The sequence below is a fragment of the Populus alba genome, chromosome 12 (genome assembly GCF_005239225.2).
Source record: "Populus alba chromosome 12, ASM523922v2, whole genome shotgun sequence".
Lineage (NCBI taxonomy): Eukaryota > Viridiplantae > Streptophyta > Magnoliopsida > Malpighiales > Salicaceae > Populus > Populus alba.
This window is the reverse complement of record NC_133295.1, coordinates 4,788,496-4,812,380: the sequence shown is the minus strand read 5'-3', so window position 1 is coordinate 4,812,380 and position 23,885 is coordinate 4,788,496. Positions and strand designations below refer to the sequence as shown.

At 33.6% G+C, this 23,885-nt stretch overlaps 2 protein-coding genes and 1 pseudogene across 2 annotated transcripts; 1 reads left to right on the top strand and 2 right to left on the bottom strand.

The window, feature by feature from the left end:
* Window positions 1-5,795: 5,795 nt before the first annotated feature.
* LOC118046267 (WUSCHEL-related homeobox 1) lies at window positions 5,796-9,005 on the bottom strand. The gene is made up of 4 exons (XM_035055093.2): window positions 8,226-9,005; window positions 7,789-8,112; window positions 7,490-7,566; window positions 5,796-6,765 (listed from the first exon to the last, which is right to left on the bottom strand). Exons 1-4 carry the CDS (start codon window positions 8,419-8,421, stop codon window positions 6,208-6,210), a joined length of 1,155 nt encoding a protein of 384 aa, XP_034910984.1. The 5' UTR covers window positions 8,422-9,005; the 3' UTR covers window positions 5,796-6,207.
* Window positions 9,006-16,327: 7,322 nt separating this feature from the next.
* Window positions 16,328-18,326, top strand: LOC118046311 (tubulin beta-6 chain-like; annotated as a pseudogene).
* Window positions 18,327-18,510: 184 nt separating this feature from the next.
* LOC118046260 (phosphoethanolamine N-methyltransferase 2) lies at window positions 18,511-23,550 on the bottom strand. Its single transcript, XM_073403708.1, has 11 exons — window positions 23,214-23,550; window positions 22,780-23,033; window positions 22,409-22,644; window positions 21,465-21,525; window positions 20,696-20,806; window positions 20,466-20,607; window positions 19,785-20,065; window positions 19,261-19,422; window positions 19,112-19,165; window positions 18,940-19,014; window positions 18,511-18,840 (listed from the first exon to the last, which is right to left on the bottom strand). Exons 1-11 carry the CDS (start codon window positions 23,224-23,226, stop codon window positions 18,742-18,744), a joined length of 1,488 nt encoding a protein of 495 aa, XP_073259809.1. The 5' UTR covers window positions 23,227-23,550; the 3' UTR covers window positions 18,511-18,741.
* Between the last annotated feature and the right edge of the window lie 335 nt (window positions 23,551-23,885).

The following is a 23,885-nucleotide window of genomic DNA, read 5'->3' as shown; positions in this document are numbered from 1 at the left end:
GACTGAAAAAAATTAGGGGTGTTCACGGTCCGGTTTTAACATAAAATTCAACCGAACCGGAAAAATATAATTTCTTGTTAATATAACCGAATCGAACCGAAAACCGGTTCAAACCGAACCGGTTTTGTTCGGTTCGGGTCGATTTTTTAGCCTTAGAAACCAGAAAAACCGAAACTAATTAAATAAAAGAAAACTGGTCCATATAGTGTTATTGAGAATCACGCACCATCTGATGCATATAGAATCTCACACAAGAATCACGAGTCCCTTCAGAAGAAGGAATGCTGGGAAAATGAAACGGGGATAGAGTTTGTTACCATTAGAAAATCAACGACACAGTGGTGATTTCTTATAGTTACTGAACTCCTATCTTGTACAGACAGCCTCAAAGATAAGTTTGAACAGTGTTGTACAGATGTCTAACAAAAACTCACACGGCCAGCCTTTCATCCTTCATTTCCGAGGAAAACATCGACCAAATTCTATTTACTCTTCACAACAACCTTTTCGGAGAGGTATGGACGGTTCATCGTAGATTCATCTCAAAGAAGAGCCTTGGACTAGAAGCTCATACATACACATAAGGTGTTGTTAAACCTTCAGCAACTCCTGAAAGACAGGTCAGTCCATCAGCGCACCACTGGAAAAGAGGAAGGGGGGAGAGAGAGCGGGGAGGGAGGGATGAGGTTGATGGAAAGGGAAGGGGGAAAGGGGAGGGTGAGCAGCTCGAAAGGTTTTGGGAGGGAGAGAGAGTGGGGAGGGAGGGATGGGGTTGCTGGAAGTTTGGGAAAAGAAAAGGGGAGGGTGAGTGGGGTGGAAAGGTTTTGGAGGGGGGCCGGCGGCTGGCAAAGTTTTGTAGGGTTAGGGTATTTATTATTTAGGTTTAGGATGTTTTTTTTTATATTTTATTTTAGATTTAATTAAACCGGTTCGGTTTGGTCCGGTTCAATCGGTTTAAGCTTTTTAAAACCGGAACCGAACCGAACCGGGTGGTTTTTTTAAAATTTTTAATCGGTTTATTCGGTTTTTTCTATCGGTTCGGTTTTTTCGGTTAATTTTTTCTCGGTTTAATCGGTTGGTCGGTTTTTTTAAACACCCCTAAAAAAAATTATATCATATTTCCTGAAAGAATTATATTGTTTGATTTCATGTATTGTTTTAGCGAAGTAGCTAACTATTCGAAGTATTTGTAGCAGATTCTCAAGAAAGGAACATGTCCATATCCTTGCTGATTGCCACAAGTTGTTCTGTGAACATCGGCTATTTCTCCTCTCTTATATTCACTAGCTGGTTGAGATAGTATTTTCTGTGTGTTTTTTTTTATTATTATTATTATCATCAACGTGGATGTCCCGATTAGCTTATGCACACTTCGATTAATCATACAAACTCTGAAGTTAATAATATATAAGCATTCAATAACCATCATATTAACAATCAAATGCTCGAACATAATATTACTCTAACCTAGTATTTTCTGTGTTTCTTTATTTGTCCAGGTGATAGGTGATAGTAATTACTCTAACAAATCGGGAAATATTTTTGTTTCACAAAATAAATATAATGAGTGTCACTCAAAAATGATAAAAATTTATTATAACCGCACATTTGATTTATCTATTTATATATAATAACAATAGTAAAGCACAAGTAATTTCAATTAAAACTAATTAATCATTTAATTAAAATAATAGAATGATAGTTGACTAGGATGTGTTCTTATTTTACTCAATGTGTGTGATAGGTCGACACGAATTATTACTTTTATTTTCAATATCATGAACATAATAAATATTAATAAAAAAAAACATGAAAATATCATAAAATAAATAAATAGGATTAATTTATTATAATAGGATTAAATAAATTAAATTAATTAATTTATTATCAATTAAATAATTTATTGATTATATTTGAAGATCAAGTACAATCTCAAGTAGCTTGTCATGATCTCTTAAATATTAAAAAATTATAAGTGATTTGACTTAACCTTTTAGTAACCAGTTTCTTAGTGTAATTATTATTCATTCATAAATAATATTTTGTTTTAGATATTATAGCATGAAATGTGTCTATTTTGTCAAATCATATTTATTCTCACCACCATAATTATCGATTATTTGAATAAATTTTAAAACTCTTTTCAAATATTATTCCACTTTGCACAAGAATTTACAATCAAAATTTTTTGAGAACAAATAAAACATTCTCCCTCATTCACCTAAGATGATGTGCATGGATTATTAAATACCTTCATATAGTTTATGTTATACCCAATATTTGCTCGTTCTTTACTCTTAATTAATTAAGACAACATGTAGCATGAACAAAAAATAACATTTCCTGTATAAGATAACTTAATTATCTCTAGTCTAAGTATCACTCACATAACCATCATGTGAGCCTTTCTATAAATATAAATAATTTTTTCATATGAAATTCTCATATAGGTTAGTTCAGTGTATATGTCATCTGACAAGTATTACTTGAACAAGATCAATGTCACATGTAATTAATCAATAGGCTATAAAGAATATACACTAACATATCTCGTATATAAATATAGATTTCAAAGTGAACTTATAAAATAAATATTGATCTATCATCATCAAAAACTACCTACTTTAAAAAAAAAAAAAAAAAAACAATTCTAACTGAATATTTCTAACAATCTTATTGCAGCATCATCCAAGAATACATTACCCTTGATCAAATGGCATTATTGATCTTCTTAGAACACTTACTGATTTAGCTTATCCTTTCCCCCTTGGAAAAACTATTTTACCGTAGCTTATTTATGCGCCAACAACATAAAATGATGGGATAATTAATAATTAGCTTAGCTAGGTGCTGATTTGTATTTTTTTTTAATAAAATAAATCCCAAATGCAGGCATATAGTATTCTTCACTTTGAAGTTTGAAGTCCGCCGAAGCTTTGTCCTTAGAAAATCCATACGTCCTGTAAATAAATTGAAGGAGAAGCCAGATCAAGTTTGCTTTTGGGCAGAAGAGAATGAGACATGACATCATGACCTCATGATAATCGAACAGGAGATCACATTCACATGACACAGAGCTCAAAAATACAAGGCGTAAGGGAAGGGAAAGATCACATGATAGCTTTAAATATATGAAGGAAATTTCTGGTCCACAGGCTGCCCGTCTCCATATGTCAAGTATTCTTAGGTGTTGTCAATTTCCATGGCAGACTGTATCCTTGAGGCCCTCTTTGCTCAGTCAATTCACTCCCTGCCATTTCCACATTCCTCATTCCACACAGCAACCCAATCACCTGTCTCATCTTCTGTCCAAGAAACAAAGAAAAGAACAAAACAAGATTTTGCTGGTTTGTGAATTATGGTGTTTTCGTGATCTGCTGATTTTGTTTTTTGCCTGGTTAATCTTTTGTTTTACAACTCACTAGCTTGCTTCTCTAGGCTTGAAGTACTACAGCCAATGATACAGAACATCAAACAAATTAGAAATTATGGCTAGCAACAGAGAAGGAAAATTAACTAAAAATAATTCGAAACAGTAGTAAGATCCTGTAGGCCTTTGAAAATCTGTCAATGAGAGAGAGAGAGAGGGGTTATCCACATTCCAGCAATAAAAAAAATTTACCTTGGTGTCAATGAGTTTTATATAGTTGTTTTTTACTGGCTCTTCATCTTCTTGAAAAAAATAGATTAAGGTTGAGAAAAAAATTGATTGCTTTTAAAAACAAAATTTTTGTGTCTGGTGAACCAATTAGGAGTGTTTTGATTTTCTTTTATATCTATTTAGAAACCATGTATATTTTATTAATGATAAAAAAAAAAAAAAAAAATGTATAAGTTAAAAGAAAAGGAAAAATTCAAAGTTAAATTATTTTGCACTTATTTTTATTTTGATATTATACCAAAAATTAGCTTTTTAATTGAATATTTAATTAGCATTGACAATTGTTTTTTGTTTATCAGTTTATATATCTTTAAATTTCTTGTATTATGTTAAAACTAATAATTCTGATCATGAACCCGAGACTAACGCCATAACAACGAAAAAAATCTGAGTTAACCATTAACCTGCAAACCTCATGATCATTGGTACAAGATCGGAAAGACAACCAAATTGAAGAAAAAAAAAAACAAAATAAACCTAAAAAAATTCTTAAAAAAAAATAAATCTAAAAATGTTAAATAAGGATAAAATTAAAAATAAATCAAACTTTTAAGAAAAAAAAAATTTTTATATGGTCATTGAAAAAAGAAAAAGCTCACATACCTTAGCAAGGAACTGATAATAATAAAAAGAATAATAATCATATTTGATAGAAAACTAAACCCATGAAGGATGAAATTGTTATTTTTTTTTTCTAAAGTATGATCCCAAGAAAAACAAATATCAATCAACAAAATGGGGCAAATTTAAAAGAAAACAATGAAAGATGGTGAAATTAAAAAAATAATAATTTATAGCTTATTAAAAATAAAAAATAGTAATAAAAAAGGTAGGGATCATATATATAAGGGAAATAAATTGTCGGTGTTGGTTTTGTTTTTTTAAAGGGGCTGGTATGAAATTTAAGGTAGGGAGAGATAAAAAAAAAGAAGAAGTTAGTCCAAAATCGATGTGTGTTAAGGGCACACGCTGTCTTATTATGTCGAGGGCACCAAGACCTTTCAAACGTTGCGTCAGAAGTCAACATTTGATGGTCCAATGACCTTACACTCATTGCTTGAGTAGTGCATAGGCTGCCCAGACTTTTCACTTGCCAACAAGTTTTTAAATTATATTTAATTAATGTAAATTGCAACAATGCCCCTAAGTAGTCTTAGAATTTACAATAAAACTGAAATGAAAAACAAAGCTCTTGTGTGAGAGTTATGTTGGTTTTGTTTTAAAAGGATATCAAAGTAATTATACTATTTTAAAAAATTAAAAATACATAAAAGCCCCCGAGTAGTAGGCATTATATTATTTTAATCTAGGATTAAATTAGTAATTTTTGTGAAAATATTTTTATCAATCTAACCCTATATAATTTGCAAAAAACAATTGCACAATGAAAAGACCATCTTCCTTTAATGTCTAGTTCAAAGGTTTAATAATTAAAGAATAATTTTATAATTACAAAAGTGAATGAATTTTGTGTTTTAAATATCAAACAATTTTTGTTGGGTGAAAACACTAGAGACAATATTAAATTAAAAGAGGTGTGAAAAAACATTGTTTAGCCCTCATAAAAAGGGTGGATTTTAATAGTGTTTTCCCTTTCTAACTTGATGCATGAATGTTTTTTATTCTTATCATTTAATTCTTGTTTTTTTAATTTCATTCTTCACAATATGTTAATTAAATATTGCACCTAATAATTTATTTTGATTTATTTTATATGAGATCATCATAATATTAAATATTGGGTTGATGCTTGATTTTATAAAAAGTAAATTTGGTTTTATTGTTTGTGAAAAATTTAAAATGCATGGAAAATTTAATAGTGAGGCAAAAATGAAGGCTATTTTACATTAATTGTTCACGATACGCCTTCTTAGACTACACATACATTCCCACTATATGTACACATTTTTACTCGGTTGTAGAATCTCTTACGCCTGCATTTGACTCTACTTTTGGTCTAGAGGGAGAAAAGGCAGCTACCCATCTCTAATTTCAAGGTACAAGGGCAAAGGAGCATGCAAGAAAGAAAGAAAGAAGCTCCACTCTCTCTCTCTCTCTCTCTATTTTGATTTTCAGCTTAAGAGAGTGCGTAGGTTCTATTTAGCTACAGGAATATACCCAACTGCAGATACTCGTTTCTTTATCAATTTCCATTAAAAGATTAATAATTTATCACGTATTGGTTTGTACTGGCTGTCTTTTTTTCATTTTCATCTTACGAGAAAATCGAACAACATGCTTTAAGTTACTCGAACAAGGCCTCCTTAGCTATCCTGTCAACATGATGTTTCTTCATGGATTCAACGTTAATACAGTGTCCAAATGCATTTTAAGGCAACCCCCTTCCTTTTCGTCCTCCATGGACCATTGCACTAATGCCATGAAACGCAGCATCTTGATCTCTGAACAGGAAACAGTTCTTCCCATTTTCCAACAACATTACATTAATATCCAAACCCCAGAACCCCTACCACCATCATGTTACATACATAGAAAACTACTCATAAAGTGAAAACAGAAATAAAAAGTCTTGCTTTGGCTGGTCATTAGATCCTCAGTGGAAGGAACTCGAAAAACTGGCAAGGAGCGAAGTCGTTAGCGTTCAAGGATTCAGCAGCAGAAACCGATACCTCATTGCCATCTCTTTCAATATTGTTTCCGTTACCGCCACTACGAAGAGGAAATAGTTGAAGGGTTTGAGATTCGTCATTGCCATGTCTGCAATATTCATCACCCTCGTTGATGGCGCTGTTATTGAAGTGGTTAATAAGGGCTCCATGATGCCCATTTTCTATGTAAGGTGCTATAAAGATGTTGAGGTCATGAGCGTTCATGAGCTTTGTTGGGTCCATTGTTCTTACTGTCGCCGCTCCTTGTGTTGACGCAGTTGTAGTAGCTATAGTTGCAGCAGTAGCGCTAGATATAGTGTTCAAGAGGTGGGTGGGAGACGGGCAAGAAAAAGGCATCATCTCCCACGTCGCATTCCTTTCTATGAGGTTTCTTCTGTGCTGCAATATTTCTCCTTCATCGAATTCGATCCATCCATCTGGTCTATAGTACTCTGCCATTGCTGCTTTTGATGCCTTTGATATTGAAACAGATTCCTGAGATTTAATGAAGAGTACCATTCAAAACATGAATTCTCTTATTTTCTTGTTCCAGAGAAAGAATTCTCTTACTATCAAAAGAGAATTTGAATAGTGCAACAAGCTTGAACATTATTCTTTTAACTCTTGTGTTGTTTGCACATGAATCCATGCTACTAGCGATGTAATAGCATTCAAATAACAAGGGGTTGCGGTTGGGATATCTGGAATTCAAACCTCAACTTTAAAAAAAAAAAAAAAAAAGTTCAGAAATCATGAAGTGTGTGAGAAGCCAAGTTCCTACTAGGGTTGGCATTTTGTACATTCACTATCAGGATGCCCCTTTACTCAATGGAATAAAAATGGGTGCCCAAAACAATGCCTTAAATGCTTGATAAGCACAAGACCAACAACGCAAGCTAGTCTTATAACAGCAGCCCCGGCAGAAAGGAAAGAATGCAGCTTTTAAGCCCTTTTCATTTCCCAACAAACAGAGCTTTTTTGTTGTTTTCTTCAATTCCCTTTGCGTATCTCTCTACACAACCTTTTTAAACTCTATAAACCTAAAAGAAAATTTAAAAAAAAATGCACTTCTAATCATAACGACATTATTAAACCTTCTTGATTGTTTGTGTTATGTCCCTTGTTTGAGATTAAAGATATACTTAAATTAAGAAAAAAGAGAATCTTATTCTATGAAGAAAGAGAAAGGAAGGTTATATAGAGAGTACAAAGAATAGACCTCTGATAGTGTACTGCAGTTTGTAGAGGGAGCCCAGTTCTTGGTCTGTTCACCGTCGTAACCTGTCATACTTGCTCCTGTAGACAAAAGGAAAAACAAAAAGAATACAAAACTTTACATCTCTCTCTAAAACCAACAATTGGAATGCTAAAAAGCAAGAAATTGATGATCTCAAACTTCTCTAAATAACAACAAAAAGGAATTCACAAAAAGCCATACGTATCAAACATTTCTCTCTTTTTCAAGCCCAAGATTTGGGATAACTCTAGAAAGTCTTGTTTATATTGGAGTCTTTTTACCTGGTTCTTTCCTTCCAAACATTTCAACACCATGTCCATGTTGCTGATGATCATCAAGAGAATCAGATTCCATTTGACGTCGACGCTTTTGTCTTTCTCTCGCCTTGTGGTTTTGAAACCAGTAGAATACATTCTTTCCTTCAATTCTTCCATATCTACGAAGCTGTGCAGTTATGTCTTGAATCTGGTCGGTTGAGGGTGTTCTAGTCCCTCTTCGATACAACTCTTCGAGGGTCCTTAACTGTTCTGGTGTTGGATTCCATCTTGAGCTCATGACAACTGGCTGTGTGTTGAACTCTCTTATGCTTTGATCAACCATACTTGCTACAAAAGCAAAAATGAATAAACAAGCATTTCTCAATATTTTAACGAACATTCAATCAGGAACTGATCACACCTAATTAAAGAGAGATATAAAAGAAAAGAAAGATCCATACCCAGTCCCAGATGGTACTGGTTTAGAGCAAGAAAATCGGTACTATGAAGACGGCTGCCAGGGCAAGGAGGGCCAGAGGCAGTCGAAGTGTTGTTTGTGGAGGGTAGTGGCCTCGGAACTAGAGTCTTAAGCTTCCTGTCATTGAAAGAATCTGGCATGTCGAAGTCACCACTATCATTGTAACCCATCATCCACATTTTCGCAAAACAACCTTGAAGGACAAATAGGAGTAGGGTTAAAGAGAACTGAATGGAAAGATTTAGCTATAGAACTGGATAGTGAAACCAGAAGAAGAGGAGTAAAGTAGATTCTCTTAAAGATCCCCTCGCACTCCTTTCCTCAAAAGGAAATGCGTGTTGAGATGACGGGGCTGAAAAATATGGTGTTGGTTTAGCAGGAACAGGAAAGGAGCATGCAAGGGAATAGTATAGAGCTAGAGGTGACCCAAGAAATGTTGCTCCTACCTTTACAATATAGGGAATAGATGTTCTTTATATATAGTAAAGGGTAGTGTTGCCCTAGCTAGTTAAAAATGTAGGGAGTGATCAGCTGCTGATCAAGAAATAGTAAAGAAGTAATTAATTTCTCTTAAGAAAAACATTGAAGCAGAATTTGAGTTTCAGTACTTTGAAGAGATGTGGATTGATCATTAATTACACATCTACATGTACGTACAAAGAGATATATAGGCAAGGAAATCAAGAGATGGTGTTACAAGTATTGGTTTATTATGAAACAAAAACAAAAGTGAGAGCAAGACATGAAGTTTACCATGCTATATTTTAGCTAGAGTGAGAAATAGAAACACTATCTTTTGTGTTTTCAAGTGCGAGAAAGTAAAATACAATGGTGTCGTAGTAGAAGAGCGGGGAGGAGAAAAGCCAAAAAAGCTGAGAGAAGAAGCGTGGAATTCTGGGAGGATTATTGGGACTGGCGACTGAAATCGACGTGACGATCATGAGGGTTATCATAAGCCTCGTCACCCTCTCTTTACCTCTCATTTATTATTCTCCTCATGTCTCGTGCCTTTCACATTTGTTCTAAATCCGAACTGCCCCTCTCCTCCTCCTGCCTCCTTCGCCCTTTCCTCTGTCTGCGTTATCTCTTCTAACCCTACAACCCTCAATGATCTCTCTCTTTCTTTCCCTCTATTTGTACATATAGTATATGCCCATTGTATTATTTGCAATAGAGACATATATAGATCGTGAATTGTCTCTTGTTTTGTACATTTTTTGCCGACTCACCACATTTCTTACAGTCCCATCCATTCCTAGTTGTCCCTTCACATGTATATTTTCAAAAATTTCAACACTAACGTTCACATATGAGTACGGGTCATGTTAGAGCATCTCCACACTGGCTATATATATATATATATATATATCTTCAATGCTTATTTTATATGTTGGAATTAAAGTGCTAAGCAAAATACTATTTTATCATTGCTATTACAAAATGTTATTCCTACTTGCAAAACTGCAAAAACACTATTCATTGCAATATATGTTTTTTTTTTGTGTGTTTTTTATGAAATTATTTTGATTTTATGACCTTGTATTTTGATGGGTTTGATGAGTTAATTCATTTGGATTGACTTGAGTTTTTTTTTTTTTTAATTTTATCTTTTAATATTAAAATAATTAAAAAAATTTAGATTACTTTTAAACTCGTCAAGTTAATTAATTATATCGAATTGTTAAAATAAATATGTATCAAATATATTAAAATACAATTGACTCTTTTAAATAAGTTTTTACCACTAGAATATACATTAAAAAAAACTATATTTATACTATTTTTTAAAAAAAAATATATATACTATCAATTTGACACTTGGGGAGATGCTCTTACAGCTAGAATGATGTTATACTTTTACGTGCTCCCACAGCTACTGTCCCTCATTTTGGAATTATCCCTCTCCCTCCTGCCATATCTATGTATCCTCTCTTTCTTTCATTATAAATGAAATTATCATTATATATTTAAGTGGATGGTTGGAAACTCTTTTGTCCTTATTGAAATTTGGATATCATCATTATTGCGTAATTATTGCCACAACTTTGTTTCTAAAAAGCGAGTCAAAAAGCCATTTTTTGTTCACGAAACCCTAGCAAGCATTCATGAAGGAAATAAATGAAGGTTAATTAACCAAATAATATATCAAGAGAGGACGTAAATGTTACCTCCACATTTGATAAAAAATGATTCTACAGACCTAATGTCTGGAACCCTAAACCCACTGCACCTAGCAATAGCTATAAGCAGATCCATCCCTAGTAGAGAGAGAAGTATATTCTAAGCTACACATGACATTCTTCCCTAGTTAAACGCAAGGATAAGGTTGACCTCTGTCTGTAATTTCATGTCAAACTTCCATTAGAGCTTCAGATAGAGCAGTGAGAATTTCAACTGTGGCTTCCTCCTGCTTGCACTCCCTTCAAGTTACTAGCTCGTAGGCCACAGCAATATTTCCATGGCTTCGAGCAATTTAAACTAGTAAGCAGACACGCGAATCAAGAACCACTGTTTTACATTTTTGTGTCTTCCTCATTACTTGGCTCTTGATTTGAGGGTAAGGACTCTTAATTTCGAACGGTGCCAAAACTAGCAAGAACTACAAAGAGATCCCCAGTTATAGTAGTGAAAATATTTAGCTTCTTCGAGGATACTTTTGTAAGAAATATAATATTACCCAAAATCAATGGCGAATTCTCTCCGTTTGGCCTTAATTAAGTACTATATAGTAAACCATTTTGTCATGTAAATGTCTTTTGTTTTTCCCTCCCTTGCCCGTATATTTTTAAAACCAACTTGATCATCTTGATTTATCCAAAATTATCCCACCTTCCGAATTGCATTGATCATTCTGCATTTAGTATTAGAGGTAGAATTGATATAAAACACAAACAATTTGAATACGAGATAAAAAAAAATTATGTAAGTATAAATACTGATAACGTGAAACCAATTAATGTTTTTATAAATAATTTTTATATGTACTTAAGCTTGAGAAAACAAACAAGTTTGATGTGGATTATAAGGAATGTGACTTTTCATAACTTAGGAATAATTTTATATGTTCAAAGAAATGTTGTAATCTATAATTTACTATGCAATTAGATATAATTATATTTTAAATAATATTTATCAATGAATGACATGATGTATATCCAAGTGGATGACATATCATCCACCTGGTTTTTATAAAAAAAAAAAAACAATTGTCATACGTGCGAGCTCGACTTTTCAAACCTAGATGCACTTGGGTGTTTTTCTTTTTTACTAGTTTTTCTAAGCCAAGTAAAACCTAAGCTAATTTTTAAAGATCTTTTCCTGTATTTTTTCTCTTTTTTTTAGTTTTTTTTTTATAATATTTTTTTACAAATAAAATTAATAAGATGATATTTAAAAAACTTGTTTTTGGTTGTTCCATAATTTGCATAATAAGCTTATAGCTTGTTATGGTAATATTAGTGATTGTTTTAACTGATAATTATTAATGAACCTGACATATAATTTTTTTCATGAAAGAAAAAATTACTCATGATAAATTTAAAGAAAATAAATATCTCTATTATTTATTTTTTATTGTAAATTACTTATATAATTTTCTCAAAACATATTTGTGGTCCCCTAAAATTCTCAATTAAATTTTTAATAAAAAAAATAATCAACCATGATTCTTAAGTTTAAATGTGTTTTTTTAATATGCCTTTCTATCAACAAAACTGACAAATGCAAATACAAGAATTTGCGGCTGAAATATAAAATTTAATTCTGATTTTCCAAGAATCTTAGTACTGGAATTATTGGTAGAATATTCTGTTTTAATTCCGTCACAAGATTATTTTAAATCCCAAATTATTAATTTTTAATCCTTGCAAATGGAATTTCAAATTCTAGGCAATAGGCTAGCTAGTAGCTAGGTACATGCTAATGGGCCATGCTATGGTACATGCTTTATCTGTCTCAAGCATAAAACCTAAGAAAGGCGTGTGAGCGTGGGGTGGCGCGTATGTTGTACGACGGTGTGGTCCATTCTTTTTTTTTTTTTTTTAATTCTTATGTGACTTTAAGTATATTTAGAATTTTGATAAAGGTTACAGTTTAAAATATTTTTTAATTAAAAATTTATTACAATAATAAAATTTTAATTATTTTTAAATTCTACCTATCAAAATAATTTAAAAATATAAAAAAATAAATAAATAAATTTTAAAAAAATATAATTTCAACTGTATTCTTCAACATTTATATATATTATTAACCAGCAATTCTATGTTATGTAAAAATTAAAGTTTAATTTATTTGATTTCTAATTTAATTTATTTGCATGAAATGGTTGAATTTAATCTTAACATTCACAAAATAACAAGATAAACACAATTTTGTAATATTATCATATTACCGTCGTATAAATCACAGGTAATAATAAGATTTGCAAAAAAAGAAAAAAACTTCGAACTAATTTTCTTACTGGCTGACAGATATTCAGGGATAAGCTGCAACTCCTTCCTCTGCCCGAAACTTTGTGTGGTCACTTATCTTCCCTTTTTTATTTAGCATTTCTTTTATTTTTCTCTTCTACCCGCCTTTTATTAAAATATACTAAAAGGAAATGACTTTTGTACGTAGCAATGGATAGTTAAAAGCCCTTTTTTATCCTCAAAATTAAAAAAAAAAAAAATAGAACTCTTATATATATTTCATTCTCTAACAATAGATTTATAGGGTATTGGTTCTATGATTTATTTTAATTTATTTTTTATAAAGCTTTTCAATTTTATAGCCCAAGTTGCGAGTTTTACGAGTTAAAGCGTGTTGACTCGGGTTATTTTTTTATTTTTTTAAATATTTTTTTTTCAACTCGATCATTCAATATTGAGTTTATTGATAATTGAATTTCATAATTATTTTTTTTTGCTTTCTTTAGGGTTAATCACTTTCATAACTTGGATCGTGAAGTTTTGTTGTTTAGTCAAGTTAACTTAGATTTTTTTTGTTTTTTAAATGAATATTATTTTTTTCAATTTCATCATTTAATATTTAGTTTATTTAAAATTAAAATTTATAATTTTTTTAATTTGTTTTATATAGATTTATCTCTGTTTCTTTACTCAAGTTTGACAAATTAACTCGTATTGACTCAAATCATTTGTTTACTTGAATTTTTTTTAATTTAATTTTTTAATATTAAATTAATTTAAAATTGAAATTCATACTTGCATCCCTTTCTATTAGATCACCTTAGGAACTTTGTATGGTGGGGGAGATATTTTGATCAGGACATACAATTTTATATATGTAACATTATGGAGACATAGTTCATTGTTTGGAATTCTAAGCAAATCATCGAACCTGTGTGGGTGTGATTTTGAAATTTTGGATTTTTTAAAATTTTGAAATTAATTCTTCAATGAAGAGTTAGCTTTAAACATAAGATTTAGCAATGTTGTTTGAGATTTTAATAGTATTTTTAAATTCGTTTTCAAGTGCATTTAAATGTTTTTAAAAATCAATATCAAATTCTTGTTTTTTATTATATTTTTTATGATTTTAATATATTGATGGAAAAAATATTTTAAAAAATTATTAAAAATTACTTTTGGAAAACTCTTCCATCACAATAAAGAACATACACTAAAAACAAATAAATGAAATCAATTCTAGCCAAATCTCGAGGTTCCAAACGGATTGTAATTAAAAGGAAGTTGGCTTTGAGACGAAATCTAGTGGATTGATGGTATGGTCTTGAAGAATGAGGAATGAGGTGGGCTTACGTTGAATATTTTTAAAATATTAGAAGCCCAACACGAGCAACTTGGACTCTAGCCGTGGCTAATATGGACTCTCATATTGAATAAAGTGTAGCCCTATAGATAAGGCCGAATAATGAAATGAGGGAAAATCAAAATGATATTGTTTAAAAAAACTTAAATGCAAAAACGTTAACTAGTATTTTTTTTTTTAATGGGGTGTTCAGGCTAACTTGCATGTATCTCGATTAATCTCTACAAGTCATAAAATTAACGACCAAGTAAACCTCGAATGACCATCAATATTAGAAACAACAGGGCTCGATCCTGAAATCACATAGAGAGTAAACCATTTGATTCTAAGTTCTTATCATTGGATCATGGTTACCTTGACATGTTGAATTTTTTTTTTTTTTAATGAAAGCTAGAGTAATCTAAATTTTAAACTAAACCGCCATACTAGTCTAGATTTTATAACCATGGTAGAGATTATTTTGGAAGTTTTTAAGATTGTGTTTGGTATAAGGTGAAAATTTTAAAGAAAATATGTTTTATGCTTGTGAATTCGTCCCCTTCCTTAGCAATACGCACAACTGTTTTATGCTTGGCTTTCGCTAACCTTGTTCTTAAATGCTATGGTTTGATGTTTAATGAATGAAAAACGTAGGTAGTGGTGAGCAAAAAAATCGAAAAACCGATTTAACCGAGAAACTGAAAAAAATTAACCGAAAAAACCGAACCGGTACAAAAAACCAATTGAACCGGTTAAAATATTTAGGAAAATGTCCGGTCCGATTTCTGGTTTTGGTGTGCTAGAACCGGCCAACCCGAACCGAACCAGTTCGGTTTAAAAATGAAAAAAAAAAAAAAAAAGCAATAAACCAAGTGCGGGCCACCCCTCCCTCCCATTTGCCAACAACCCTAGCAGACCTTTATCATTTCTTTCCCTTGCACACAGCCGCCATCTCCCCTCCTTAAGTCTTTAAATGCTTTCACATTGAAGGGTCCCTTCATTCACAGCCTGAATGCTTTCTTTTTCTCTCATCTCTCAACGTGAAGGAAAGGTAAAGATTACAGGTAAAGGCATAAAGCTTTAATATTTCCTTTTAATATTTGAGTAAAATTTGTCTTTTTCTCTTCCAATCTTCCATGCTTTTTGTCTCTCATCTCTCATCTCTCAAACTTGCTATGTCAAGATGAATGACTGATGATTCTTCCATTAATTTACTTGATTCTCCTTCATGGGTCATGGCTTTTAACAGATCCCACCTCGATTGCTAGAGAAGGATTATTTCGGGTCTAGAAGCTAAAGAGTGTCCAGAAGATTGCTACGAATTGATACTGTTTTTTTGCAATTATTTTTTCCTTTGCAAGAAGTTGTAACAACGAGAACAACGTTGTTGATTCTTATAGGATGGCATCTTGGCATTGCAGTTCAATTTGAACCGGTTTGAAAGGGGGGAAAACCGAACCGAAATTAATCGGTTTGAACCGGTTTTCGGTTCGGTTCAAAAACTAAAAAAAAATAAAATGGTTTGGTTGTTTATTTTGGTCCAAAACCGGACCAAACCGAAAATGCTCAGCCCTAAACGTAGGTGCTCATCAAGCCCCATAAAGTTGGCCTCAAATTATGCTGGGCAAAAACAATTTTGAAGAAACTAGGTTAAACACTTATCATTTTTAGTTATAATTAGTTAATAAAACCTAGATATCTAGATCTGCAGCTAGACACGTTGGTTTGGTCTTAGTGTCCAGGGCATGATAGAGCTAATCCAGAAAACTTTATGTCAAGGTAAATAATAATAAGAACACTGAGCTCTTTTAATATATTGAATAATGTCATGTGTAACATAGTATTTTACTCTGAATATATTTATAATAAGATAATTAATATGTTGTTCATCCAACGTATAGTTTTAACAAAACAATCACAACTTAATATCCAACTATTAGATCAGACCTAATTATATAGGAAGGATATCTCGGTATAACTAGTCATGGTTTAAAGACTTTCAAATTAAACGCAAAGCATATTTTTTTCGTTTTAATTATTTTTCTAATTTATTTCAAATTCTAACTACTTCTTCTATTTACATTTGGATTTTCCTTAGTCATGTCAGTTTTAAATTCTATAAAACAATTGAAGTGTTATTTTTTTTTTATTAGATCATTGATCCTCAAGGTATTATTATAAAACACGATCAATAAGTGTTACCGAAGCCATTATCTACAAGATGAACTGCGTAGATGAGGTGGCAACGTTGTAGGCTGCACCAACAAGTAGCAGTGATTCACACAATAGATCCCCATATTAGTGGACAACACGAAAGTCATCTTTAGACAGATGAACAATCCTCAACCATTCGATCACGTACCAAAAACTCAATCCCCGCCCTTCATCTCAACATTACAAGCCAGGGACAATTATGTAATTTTCAAAGATCCACGAGGAGGATCGTTTTGTTGTCCAAGTACAAATACCTACCATGGCCCCTTTTTCATTTCAAGCCCCCCTGGAGAGAGATAGTTTTATGTTATAATATCTACATCTTGTGCCCATTTTGCCCTTGGACTGCAAACATCCTCTTAGGCCAGTATATGTGAAATTCTTCACATTCAATGAGGGCAATACAGGAACCAAATTGGATCAAAATTCTAAGAGGTGGTCTGTGATGAGCATGGCATTGATCCCACCGACCAATACGTCGGAAATTCAGAGTTACAGCTAGAGAAAGTGAATGTATATTACAATGAGGCTAGCAGTAGCCGGTATATGCCATGGGGTGTGCTTATGGACCTGGAGCCTGGCACTATAGACAGTATCAGGACCGGTCCATATGGACAGATTTTCTGGCCTGATAACTTTGTTTTTGGGCAATCTGGGGTAGGAAACAATTGGGCTAAAGGCCATTACACTGAGGGTGCTGATGTGATTGATTCAGTCCTTGATGTTGTCAGGAAAGAGGCTGAGAATTGTGACAGTTTACAAGGTAAGGTTGCTTGACATAAAAATTCAGAAGCAAATTTGTAGTTTAATAATCCTATATTGCTGTTTGTCGAAGATTATTAGGATACTAAATTGCTCATAATCCTGATAGATTAGACAACGTTTTCCCTGAAAAATTCATAGGATTTTCTTTCAGTATATTAACCGTTTTCCTTATCAACACAGGATTTCAAGTATGTCATTCCTTAAGAGGAGGCATTGGGTCTGGAATGGGAACTTTGCTTGTCTAAAAAATCAGAGAAGAGTATCCAGATAGAATGATGCTCACATTCTCTATGTTCCCATCTCCCAAAGTGTCAGACACGGTTGTGGAGCCATACAATGCTACCCTCTATGTTCATCAACTGGTGGAGAATGTTGACGAATGTATGGTTCTTGATAATGAGGCACTCTATGATATTTGCTTAATGACTCTCAAGCTCACTACCCCAAGCTGTGAGTAGATTACAATATTGCTCTGGTCAAGCAACAGAGTGGTTTGAAATTCATGCAACCAAATAAGACTTGTAATCTTGGGTTTGGTTTTTGACCATTTTACACCCCAATGATTTCTCTTTGAAACTTCCTTTGATGAATAGTTTTTTTTTTTTTTTTTTTTTTTTTTTACATTTGGAGACTTGAATCATCTGATTTCAGGAACAATGAGTGGTGTTACTTGTTGCTTGCGCTTTCCAAGTCAGCTTAACTCAGACCTGAGAAAACTAGCTGTGAACTTAATCCCGTTCCCGAGGCTTCACTTCTTCATGGTGGGGTTTGCTCCTCTAACATCTAGAGGATCACAGCAATACCTTTCTATCACTGTCCCTAAGCTGACCCAACAAATATGGGGATGCCAAGAACATGATGTGTACAGCTGATTCTCGACATGGGCATTACCTCATAGCATCAGCTATGTTTAGAGGCAAAATGAGCACCAAAAAAGTCGATGAGCAAATGATCAATGCGCAGAACAAAAACTCCTCTTATTTTGTGGAATGGATACCAAACAATTTCAAGTCGAGTGTTTCATCTAACTATATCAATCTATTTCAGTTTTCCTTAGCAGTATAGAAACTGATAGATGACCTACTAGGTTCACCAGCCCACATCAGGCCAGATACTTAAATCCTCGTTTACCTAAACTCCTTAGAAATCTGTGAAGGCTGGATAGAAAGAACAGAAAGGTGATCTCCTGCTTCTGGCCAAGAAAAAACCACAGGGCAGTCTCTCAACTTCTCCAGTTGTTGTCAGATCACATAACTGACAAGTTCAAGAACTTTTCCATATTATACATGCAAACAATTAGCTCCTTATTGAAGGTTGATTACATGAATTTAGTTGCAGATATTTCTTGGCAGTAACGTGTGATGCATCCATGCCGTCCCCATGATCCTGGTTAAAGCATGTTCATTTTCCTCGCCCAAGTGGACCAAACTGTCTCGAATTGAATTACATTGCCGGTAAGCTTGAAATGGATGAATAATACACATAGGAACATATCCCGCAACTAAAAGATACCATTCGTATAAATAAACTTCATAGACTCAGGAAAGACGGTAACCAATCTTATTGAACATCTTGCAAGTTAAAACTCCTGTGACAAAAGATGGGAAAGTTCTATTATTATTATGACGACAACACAAAAAAAGGTAAAATAAACTAGTTCACACATTAGCCATCGGCTGGGATCATTCAACTGCGAAGAAAAGATCAACTAGTGTCCTCGACACTTATTTAATATGGATAGTGCAACGTGCTATGGGAGCCAAGAATTATTTTTTCTTGGCGATGAACAGGCCCCATCGCTGCTCGCCAGATGAACTCCTGATCAGCTTTGCCTTCCATCCACCAACTATATCATTATAGTCTTCCTGGAATCGATAATGATCAAGAGGATGCATAAAATGAGATGTATAAAATTAAAGAAAAATCAACCAAGACTTCCTGACTAAAGAATGAAGTAAACTCACTTCAGAGAAGTCAAGGATAAATTCATCCTTCTCCTTTTCTATAGCATTTAATTCCCTTAGCAGAACTTGGTTGAACTGAGGCAGAAATAATAAATTATGTTAAATTTAAAAGGCCAAAAGAGCACAGCAAAAATAAAAAAGGATACAAGATTATGGTTGATTTGTGCAGCACCTGATCAGTTCGGTCTTCTGCAATGACCTCATCAAAACCAGCATCCCTAAGCATCTGCAGATCATCAATAACAAGATAGACATTTTTAGGATTTGGAACCAAAAACCACAATGTCATGCAATGAAAAACAATTTTAGATGCAAACAGACCTGGCCATATGCTTTCACATCATGAAGATCATATCCTCTCTGTTTAATGTACTCTGCAAATTCTGGTGATGGAGTTCCAGCACACTTGCAGTAATCACTGATGAGTACTTTACCTCCAGGCTTCAGCCACTTGAAGAAAGATCTAAATAATGCAGGTTTGTCCTGAAACATGGTAGTCCATTAAGTAAAAATAAATAAGGATGGGATTGTACAGCCAAATAGACAGCTTCTGACAACACAGCTTAGTTAAGCACCATGTGAAAATTGTAATGGATTTCTCATATCACAGGTAATATAAAAAGCTTCAACATAAATCAGCTTTTTGCAGGTCAAAGAGCTTCTATTTTTCAAGAACAAAGATAACGGAGTGGAAAAATTATTTCCAGGAAACAGCACTCAAAGCAGCACCACAAACTGACCGATACCAACAAAACAGAACGAAACCTATGCGCTTCCAAAGAAAGACACAACTCTCCAATCTCAATATATCAAAACCCAATTGGCAGAAACATCTGAGAACTTACTTGAATGTGCAAAATGGTGTCCCGGCTGTAGATAACATCAAAAGTATTGTCAGGATATGTCTTCGTAGTGCAATCAGCAACTTCAAACTCAACAGAGCATTTGAGTCCAATGGCACGTTCAAGGGCAAATGAAATCATATTTATGGAGAGGTCAATGCCTACAACCTCCGCTTCAAAGTTCTCAGCCATGTAAAAGTCACCTCCCCCAATCCCACAGCCAACATCTAGGACTTTCTGGCCAGGCTTAAGATCCAGCTTTTCCACAAATTCTTTGGTTGTCTCTGCTCAGATACAAAGATTCATTTAGAAATGGTAATGCAGAAATAGGAATAAGAGATCATTGCACTAATCTGATAAATCTTTTAATGTTGATAAAGAACATGTGCAAGGAAGAATTCCAGCATTGAAGTCTTTGAAAAATAAAAATATTCGTGTAATAGACAATTAAGAGAGTTCCCAGAAACTTAAGATATTTACATTGGTCTTCTCAATAAATGAAGGGATAAATAAAGTGCAAATAATAGAAGCATGTTGTCTATTCAACTTCTTGGCTTTCAGGTTGCAAATTCAAACTTAGTTTCCTTGTGCATTATGGGCATGAATGCATTAGTGGAAAAGGGCAACTTATAGCCCCCCCCGGCAGGAAGAGAAAAAAAAGAAAAGAATAGAAAGGCAGCATACCCATTCCTCCTGTGCTCACAAAACCTTGACCAAAGACGCGCTCATAACGTAATATGCCATTAGATTTATATTGGACATTATCCAAGAATCGCTGGAACCCCTTATCATCATGTGAACTGACTTTCTGCCATATCCAACAAATCTGCACTGACAAAGCACAACATCTTGTCAATTAACCCATTTAATTATGCCTCAAAGGAAACAAAACCAAAAGGATCCAGTTTTATTGCCTGATTCTGGTTCTTTTTGTTTTTCACATAAGCTGAAATGCATTTGCAGCTAATTAGAGAAAGCTCAAAAGAATTTCCAGACCCATCAAATGTATGGCATTCTTTAAACACCTGCAATACAATATAAATAGGTATCAGGTACTTTAAAAAATAAATTACCATCACATATTATATAGTTCTACCAATTCATTTTTGTGTGCATTAATCAATCCCAAGAAAATGGAATGATGCATAGATGTATAATGTTTTATCCAAGTATTCATAATTAGTCTTTCAAAACTTGATGAAGATCTGGATAGTTATTGCTTAAAACCTAGATGTTAACTGTAAAATGATCTTGCATGTGGCAGTAACCCTGCATTATGATTCATGAATCACATATAATTTTGGAACAGCAGGCGTGATGAATCATCCATCATTCATTTTCCTCCTGAAACTAAGAATCGTATTGGTTCAAGAAACATTCCAATCTGACTGGTGTTATCAAACCCATGTGTCCAACCAGAATGACTTAAATCAAATCATTTAACACAGCCCAAGTTTGGGTCCAATCATCAATCAAATCCAATTTTCACATGCTAGAAAGATTTATGCTATATGCTGACATGGCACTAAAATTCCATTTTAGAGTGATTATTTAACACTGAAAATAAAATGATATCCAGCCACCAAACCACATTATAACAGATATAAATATAATTTTCTAGTTTATCACACATTCAGATAATAAAAGAGCCCTTTCAAGGAATAATTTGAACAAGAAGCAAACCTTTGTGTAGAATCTGGGTTCACGGTAGTGGGTTGGGTTGTATTTTCGCTTGGAATCTCCGCTTTAGCCATTTTCAACCAGATTCTCCACCTGCAATCCATGTTAAGAATATACAACAGATAAAGACACCATCAGAGTGCAGAAAGTACTAGAGATCACTAACTTTCAAGCACAAAGAATACACCAGATACTTAGCAAGCATGGATTAGGTTAGGCATACAAAAGCTATGACATAGAAATGCAGCATTAGAACAATGAAAATTGTGTGCCAACAGAACCAACCCAGTAGATCATTTGCCAAAAAAAAAGTAGCGCTGCAGGGACACTCTGATACTTAGTAAGTAGAAATTGAAGCAATGGACCAGTACAACTTTGAAAACATCTTGGAAATCTAACTAGATACTTCTTCTACCTGCAGGTTTTGGGTTCCATCCAATCATGAATGGGTGGTTAGGATTTAAAGAAAATGAGAAGGCTGCCCTATTTTGTAGTCCAAGACCCAATGAACCTTACGACCAACCAACATTAAAAAAAAATGGAAAGGAAAGGGAAGGAAACATTTATATCACCACTTTTAAAACTAAAAAGGTCAGATCTTACTGTTGATATGTAATGATTATCTGCATTAGGAGCACCATTTTCGTTGCAAAAGGTCAATAAGAAGATATCTGCATTCTATTATCTCCATAATATACAAGGGTGGAGGAGTGTTACATATTTATGGTCCCAGAAGAGCAAGGTCTGGTAAAAGAAGATTTGGAAGCATTTCTCATAATTGTTTTAAAACAAACAGTTGAAGGCATCGAGAAAATAAAAGGCCAGGGAAAAATCACATGATATTTGTGGGCATTTCACTTAAAGATTGATGCAACAACAGTCATAATCATACCAAGCTTTCATCAAATGTATGTGACAGACACCAATAAGATCATCAAAGCACTGACCACTGATTCCAAGAAGCCTTAAGATGAATTAATAACAAATCTGTAAGCAATACAACAACTAAGCAAGACAAGCAGGAATAAGGATCAAGTCTGTTCACCTCCTTGTCGGAAAGATACATGAGAAGCCAATTTGAGAATATCAAATCCACCGATCCCTCTGAAAAATTCAGATCTGGGGATGTCGCATCAGCGCACATAAACTTGACATTCTTATAGTGTCCATTAATGTTTTCATTCTGCAAACAGAAGATTCGACAGATGGGGAAAAAAATCAGATAAAACTCAGACAGAAATATTGCAAAAAACATTAGACGCCCAGTTCAGCAAGCACAAACAAAAAGCTCTTTGTGAATATGGAGGACCACTGTCACCTTTTTTATGGCACTCTCAATGAAGTCCAGAGCCACAACTTGGCTGGCCTTCTGTGCCAATTCCCCAGTGAAGCGGCCAATACCAGCTCCAAGTTCCAAAACTGTTTTTCCTTCATAGGGTGGAAGCAGAGAAAGTATCTCAGGTCTTTCTTCCTTGTCAAGTTCAGATGCTTTGGAGTCGAGCATCATCGCATTCACACTCAAATCAGAAATGTTATCCATCCAATATTTCTTTTGAATCTCGCGTTCTTCCACTATCAAACCCACAAACAAAAACCAATATAAGTCCAATCTCAACACAATGCACACACATATAGACCTACAATATCCTAAAAAACGAGTTCCAAAGACAGAAAGACTAACAAAGAAATCGGATAAAATAAAAAAGAAGTGATTCTTGAAAAAACATTAGAAAAAGAAGAAGGGCATTTTACCATGAGCAGCCATTGTTGAAAGGAACTTTGTTGAACAAGGCAGAGAGATAATGAAGAAAAGGAAGGGGGCTCTCTCTCAAAAAGAAAAAGATTTTGAAAGGAGATGATGGTGATGAAAACGCTAACTAACAACCCTCAACGGCAATGCGAGATCTTGAAAAGCTCCTGGATCTACGGTTACAAGCCCTGCCTTTCTGCTGCATCACCACCTATTTGCTCTGCAATCAAACTCTCTCTCTCGCTCAGGACTTACTCTGTTTTGGTTCTGGTGATACCTAGGTATGTGTGGGGTTTTATAGAGATAAACGGTCATGAGGTGGCTGCCTCCTCCTTGCCCCCTTCCTTTTCCGAGTTGACTGCATGTCTAACTTTTCTTTTCTTTATTATCGTATTATACCGCTACTATACTATTTTAGTATTTCTTTATTATAGTATTATACCACTACTATACTATTTTAATCTTTCTTTATTATAGTATTATACCACTACTATAACTATTTTAGATCTCACCTACCACAACCATTTTTTTTGTCGGTTTATTTATATCTGCGTGTCTTTATCAGATATAAAAAAATCTTTTATGTGCTTATAAAATATGTTCTTGAATCATCTTATACGTAATTGTGAATTCTTTGAATATTCACCTTAAGATTTAAATTTGAAAAGTCAATA